The sequence below is a fragment of the Abramis brama genome, assembly GCF_963993115.1.
Source record: "Abramis brama genome assembly, chromosome: 18".
NCBI classification, from domain to species: domain Eukaryota; kingdom Metazoa; phylum Chordata; class Actinopteri; order Cypriniformes; family Leuciscidae; genus Abramis; species Abramis brama.
The window spans coordinates 31,955,873-31,963,164 of record NC_139980.1 but is presented as its reverse complement, the minus strand read 5'-3'; the positions used below and the strand labels follow the sequence as shown (position 1 = coordinate 31,963,164).

Genomic DNA, 7,292 nt, shown 5'->3' with positions numbered 1-7,292 from the left:
AGATTTTTTTTATTTTGAAAGAAATGTTTACTTTTATTCGGCGAGAATGCATTAAATTAATCAAACGTGGCTTTCTATTAGTAAATGAATCCTGAAAAATATGTTTGCTCAAAAATATTAACTGTTTTCAACATTGATAATAATCAGAAATGTTTATTGAGCAGCAAATCATCATATTAGAATGATTTCTGAAGGATGTGACACTGAAGACTGGAGTAAAGATGCTGGAATACAGGAATAAATTACATTGTAGAATACATTCAAATAGTTATTTAAAATTGCAAGCATATTTCACACTATCGCTGTTTTACTGTAATTTTGATCAAATAAATGCAGCCTTGTGAGCAGAAGAGAATAATCGACCCCAAACTTTTGAACGCTAGTGTACATACTGCAGAAACCGTATGTGTAGTGTGCATTTGGAACATAACTCAGTGAACTATAACATTAAAAGTGTCTCTTCTCTGTTCCTGTGCAGCGGGGATGTTGGCCAATAAGCAGAACTGTTTCACTGACTTTCAGTGTGCAGCCGAGTATCTTATAAAGGAGGGTTACACTTCCTCCAGCAAAATCACCATCAACGGAGGCTCCAACGGGGGGCTGCTCGTGGGTACGACACACACACACACACACACACACACGTTTGTATTCTCCTGGTACTGATTCCTGTCTCCTGTCTCCTGCAGCGGCGTGTGTGAATCAGAGGCCCGATCTGTTCGGCTGTGCTGTGGCTCAGGTCGGCGTCATGGACATGTTAAAGTTTCATAAGTTCACCATCGGGCACGCTTGGACCTCTGATTTCGGCTGCTCTGAACTCAAAGAGCAGTTTGATTGGTTAATCAAGTGAGTTTACTTTCACTCAGTCCAGTGATGCACAGATTTTTGCACAGATCATCTGAGATATAAATGCGTGTCAATTAAAGCAGCTCGGCACTCTGTGATTTTACCCCATTAACTGTGGTAAAATCTTTGTAATGCACAATGTCAAATGGATAATTGATTTTATAGTATGGTGGCAACAGCTGTATGATTAAAATATGTAATGTATTTATTAATATATCTTATTAAATTTAATTTACCTTTATATATTAATATAGTTTTATAAATTGTTTTATTATAATATACCGCGTTGGTGTTAACTAAATCTAAAAAAATAATTAAAATAGCTCAAATAAAATATAAATAGATGAAAAACGAAAATGATTAATGTTTCCTTGGTAACTAACTGAAATAATTAAAAAAGTACTAAAATGACAAAAAACAAAACAAAGCTAAAATAGTAGAGCTGCATGATTAACACATATCAGTTTTATTCTTAAATGACAACGATTTTGCTGTCTATTAAAACTTTGACAAGTACGATCACAGCGAACAGGAATAAAACAGTCTTTTCAACCACAAAGTATCATAATTTCTGTTACAGTAATTAAAATGATCACAGAAGTACTGGGAAAAAAAGTTTATAGTTCGAATATAAGCACTGGTGTCTACTGAAGCAATCAAAATAGATAAAAAATAGATCAAAATAGAGTAAATCACCTTTTGAAAGCAACTAATTATTGTATCAATTACACCAGTAGGTGGCGACAAGTGACTGTTAAAAATGTATTTTTCATTGAATCATTCATTCAATAAATTCGTTCAAAAACGCTGATTTGTCCAGTAATTGAAGTCTTTATGAGCGAGTCATTCAATCATTCATTCAACCCCATAAAAAAAAAAATCTAATGAACTAAATATTTTTTATTTTATTTGTTATTTTGTTTAGTTGTCGATACAGAATTGTGGGAGAATCGTGATTCTCAATTTATCCAGAATCGAGCATCTCTACTAAACAGATATATATATATATATATATATATATATATATTATATAATTAACTAATAATACAAGCACATAAAATTGCTAAAACCTAAAGTAAAATGAAAAATGTAATTAAAAATAGTGATAAATGCTGTAATATAATATAAATAATATTACTAAAACTAAAATAATACCATTGATTTGCTCATCCAGTTCGTTTATAACCCACAATTTTTTTTATATGTAATTTGTGTAATGTCAGCACACCAACTGAATATGTTGCATTCATACTATTAGATTATTATTTTCAATATAGTGAATTATTTTATTTTTTATTATTAGATTTTACCAGCCTTTTATTTTGTTGTGCATGCATATTATTGTGTATCACTGACATGACTGCAGAAACACTCTCTGTTATGAATTTAAAGAGCTGTAAACGTTCTGATCCTGCAGGTATTCTCCTCTCCACAATATCCGTGTTCCAGAAGGGGACGGGGTTCAGTATCCGGCTGTCCTGTTGTTGACGGGCGACCACGATGACCGCGTGGTGCCGCTACACTCATTAAAGTACATCGCCACCCTGCAGAATGAGATCGGTCACTGTCCCGGCCAGTCAAACCCTCTCTTTATCTACGTGGACACTAAGTCAGGCCACGGAGCAGGAAAACCCACCAGTAAAGTGATTCAGGAGGTGGCGGACATGTACGCCTTCATCGCTCGTTGCCTGAACCTCAGCTGGCTCGAATGAAACGTTACGAGGCTCTAAACCTCCTCTAAGCTCTAGTCCTGCAGGTTTTTTTCTTCTTACAGTTTGATTTCATCTTCGCCTGTTTGCGCTCCTGTTCACTGAAATATTCACTTTTCTTGCCCACTCCTCCACGGTTTCATTATTCGATGTGTTACTTTCTAGTAGAAACGCTAAAATCATTTCAAACGACTTGAATGCTATAACCTGAGCTACATTCATGACTGATTTCATATCGATTTACTATGTCACGGCTGTGTACGGGATACACTGGGCTCTCGTTCTTAGGAAATATTATAATTACTGAGGTCACGGGGTGAAGTGTCATAACCTCTCAAGCACTTTACTGAAACTGTATTTATTTGATGACGGAAAGGCATGATGAGTTTATGGATCACACAATGTACGGCAACCCATCAAGAAGTCATTTTGCGAGTGAATCTCATGAAAACATGTTCAGATCACATTTTACCCCCAACACTAAAAGAAACTAATGAAATTTATGCGTAAAGAAAATGAAGCCTGTTTTTTAGGATTTTTATTCTGTTACACTATTTTTAATGCTAGTTAAGCACATTTAAACTAGGGGTCAAGCATTATGAATTTATTTTTAATTACTGTAATCTGTCTGTACATGTTTTCCATTCACATTTTTTTGTTATTCACATCAGCATTAATGTGTATATAAATACTTTGTAATGTAATGTTTTTTTGCATTACTGTAATAAGTTTTTTCATACAGTATTGAGAATTGGGAAGGATGTCATGAAAATATCACATATTATTTCTTTTGATTGGAGTTGAAATATAACCTGAGCATGTTTCATAACATGAGATTCACCATTACAGTGTTTGTGAGAATGCATGTGTTCATTTGTGTGAATGAGCTATAGAAAGAAATCCGTTTCTACCTCCACATTTATGCAGATTGTTTTAACTTTAAAGGGAAAAGCAAACAACATAGTACAATAAAACACATTTGAACATGAACTGTGTGTGTGTTCAGTAAGATCAGAACGTATCAGTTTTAACTCAGTTTACTATTCGATTATTTCACTGGGCCAGGCAGAATTAGCATTTTAAATGCATTTTTAAAGACTATAGAGAAATTATTAATATCGTCTATGTGGATTCTAATATATACACTCCAATCAGATAGTTTCACTCACAGTATCTGTGAATTGAATTTCTGCAGTGTCTCGCTGTCTTCCTCTGCTGGCTGGGGGCAGGATTACATTCCCACATCCCATAAAAAATAAACTAGATCAGATTGGGGATTACTTTGTTGGGGCTGGGTAGGGTTGTTTATGGTGGGTGGGGTGCTATAAAATGTAAAAATGCAGTTTGCAAAAATAGAAATTCTATGATAAAAAACTAAAGCAGGTTCAGCATTATCTCATTTCACTATGGCTGTTTTAGGGTTATTATAATGATGTGTTATGATTTTGTTATTGACTTTTCACGAGCTTGTCTATTACACACACACACACACACACACACATTATATATGATATACTGTGACTTGGCGCTGTGCATTATGGCCAAACATCTCCACTTTGGTCTCGTCTGTCCAATGCACATTGTTCCAGAAGTCTTGTGGTTTGTTCAGACGCAACTTTGCAAACCTAAGCCGTGCTGCCATGTTCTTTAGAGAGAAGAGGCTTTCTCCTGGCAACCCTTCCAAACATGCCATACTTGTTCAGTCTTTTTCTAATTGTCCTGGATTGCGGATTTTGTCGATTCACCGCGTTGACCAACAGAAAGTTGCTTGCTTTGAAAGTGACTTCCGTGTGAGCTGTAATTCATACGATACGTGACCTAAACGGTGAACATGATTTCATCCTTGTTGATCCTGGAACATCCAATCAACCAATCAGATTTGAGGGACAAGTTTACAGTTTGTCAAATTTAGGCTGAAAACCAGAGTTAGGTTCTTCTACATCAGTGTTATTCACTTATCCTTTCCCTCTGAGGGTATACGTTTACATGACAACGATGTACAAAAAAACGGAACAGTTTTTCCTTTGCGTTTTTCCGTATACAGACGACGACGTTGTCAAAACGATCCCCGTACCAGTCACATGGACCCGCGAAACAATTAAAAACGCTGTATTATTCATGCCAGGCCAATAGTTGGCGATGTCAGTTTGTATAGAAACACTGAACACATAATACACATGCGCATGTTCACCGCTTTCACAAATTCATGTTTTTGTAGTTTACACAAAGGCGATAACGGTATCGTTTTCAAAAACTTGCACTTCGAAACCTGTTTTCAAAAGTTTGCGTTTTCAGGTGCCAAAACTCGTTTTTAGTTGAAGACTGTGTCATGTAAACAGCCCCTGATTTTAGGGATAAGTTATGGGTAGGGTTAGGTTTAGGACTACATTCAAACAGGAATTTTGTTCCAAGATCAACAAAATATGTTGATCCAGGAACATGTCTGTCTTGGCAAAATCCCGGTGACCGTCGCTAAACTACTGACACTGAACCTTGTTTGAAATTTCTTTAATGTGACCGCAAGGTTTTAGTCATCACCTCAAGCCAAGTAAAAGCTCTGGAACAGTAACGTTCCTTTGTACCAACGGTTGGCCGCTCATGCGATTTCAGTCAGGGTCATCATAGAGGTCACTACATAGAATCATCATTACTCTATTTATTGTTGTTATTATTAGACATACAATTATAGTTTACATATTGTTGACATAATTATGTTATGTTGACAATTTCCACTGAAACAGGAATACAGGTCGGGGCATATCGAGCAGCTCCTCCCCTTTTAAAAATAGCCAGTAGCGTTTCATTTATTTCAAAGCTTGTCCAGAGCCGTTGAGCTCGCTAAAGCCGCAGTTTCCTCCTAATCTTCTCCATATGGCTTTAAAATGTAGCGTTCTGTGCAGAATTCAAATGGGTCCGATCAGTGGTTAAAGTGGGATTTGGCAGGTGGGGGAGCCCTCAAATTTTGTGTAGGTGCAACAGGGAAAAATTACTCACTGTGGGACAACATATAGAGTATCGTGGTATAGCAATACTTTTTGGGACAAGAGTGTCACTGTGGCACCAAGTATCACAATACTTATTTACTTGAAATTTTAATAGTTTTATTTTGGTCGATCTACTCTGATATGATGACGATACTATGTTAAAATTGCTGACCACCACAATATGGATCACAACCTTGTTTTTCATATTGTAAATTCAAACATAAAAATGGGAAGTCTAAAACTACAAATTTAACACACCAAAATGGCTGAAGACAACTATAACAGAAATAAATCACAACCACAATTATGGAAATTTGACATTAGCCTATTTCACCTTCGACTTTTAACTCCACTGAAATATCCACTTGCTCTGGCTAGAACAGCAACTGTCAGGGGCAGACTGGGACAAACATTCAGTCCTGGCACTGTAGCCACACCAGCCCACGTTAGGCTATTGCATATAATACATATATTGGGTCGGTCGGCCCATCTCGGGACCAGCGAGATTCGTTAATGAATCTATTTATTTATTAATTTATCTGAGGTGCCGGAACGCAGTTCTGGACCATTTCGGCCCACTTAAACCCCTGGGTCCGATACATTTTGTGGTCTGTGCTGACTCTGCATATGATCCGCTCTGTGCTGTCATGTCTCTGGACCGGAGCAGACTGTGTGCACGGCGGCGGATCGCGTAACACTAATGTGAAACCAGACTTCATTCGCCCCAATGGAAACTTTCCCAATGGAAATATTTACACTGTCTGAATCATTCCTTATCCCCTATACACTCACCTAAAGGATTATTAGGAACACCATACTAATACTGTGTTTGACCCCCTTTCGCCTTCAGGACTGCCTTAATTCTACGTGGCATTGATTCAACAAGGTGCTGAAAGCATTCTTTAGAAATGTTGGCCCATATTGATAGGATAGCATCTTGCAGTTGATGGAGATTTGTGGGATGCACATCCAGGGCACGAAGCTCCCGTTCCACCACATCCCAAAGATGCTCTATTGGGTTGAGATCTGGTGACTGTGGGGGCCATTTTAGTACAGTGAACTCATTGTCATGTTCAAGAAACCAATCTGAAATGATTCAAGCTTTGTGACATGGTGCATTATCCTGCTGGAAGTAGCTATCAGAGGATGGGTACATGGTGGTCATAAAGGGATGGACATGGTCAGAAACAATGCTCAGGTAGGCGGTGGCATTTAAACAATGCCCAATTGGCACTAAGGGGCCTAAAGTGTGCCAAGAAAACATCCCCCACACCATTACACGACCACCACCAGCCTGCACAGTGGTAACAAGGCATGATGGATCCATGTTCTCATTCTGTTTACGCCAAATTCTGATTCTACCATCTGAATGTCTCAACAGAAATCGAGACTCATCAGACCAGGCAACATTTTTCCAGTTTTCAACTGTCCAATTTTGGTGAGCTCGTGCAAATTGTAGCCTCTTTTTCCTATTTGTAGTGGAGATGAGTGGTACCCGGTGGGGTCGTCTGCTGTTGTAGCCCATCCGCCTCAAGGTTGTGCGTGTTATGGCTTCACAAATGCTTTGCTGCATACCTCGGTTGTAACGAGTGGTTATTTCAGTCAAAGTTGCTCTTCTATCAGCTTGAATCAGTCGGCCCATTCTCCTCTGACCTCTAGCATCAACAAGGCATTTTCGCCCACAGGACTGCCGCATACTGGATGTTTTTCCCTTTTCACACCATTCTTTGTAAACCCTAGAAATGGTTGTGCGTGA

At 38.0% G+C, this 7,292-nt stretch overlaps 1 protein-coding gene across 1 annotated transcript in view; it reads left to right on the top strand.

Annotated features, from left to right (window-relative positions):
• Nucleotides 1–3,920, top strand: part of prep (prolyl endopeptidase) — a 12,405-nt gene extending 8,485 nt beyond the window's left edge. Inside the window, exons 13-15 of the mRNA XM_084090206.1 lie at nucleotides 479–610; nucleotides 687–843; nucleotides 2,261–3,920. Coding sequence (XP_083946332.1) covers nucleotides 479–610; nucleotides 687–843; nucleotides 2,261–2,555 — 584 coding nt within the window. The 3' untranslated portion in view covers nucleotides 2,556–3,920. The remainder of the gene's footprint in view (nucleotides 1–478; nucleotides 611–686; nucleotides 844–2,260) is intronic.
• Nucleotides 3,921–7,292: the final 3,372 nt, after the last annotated feature.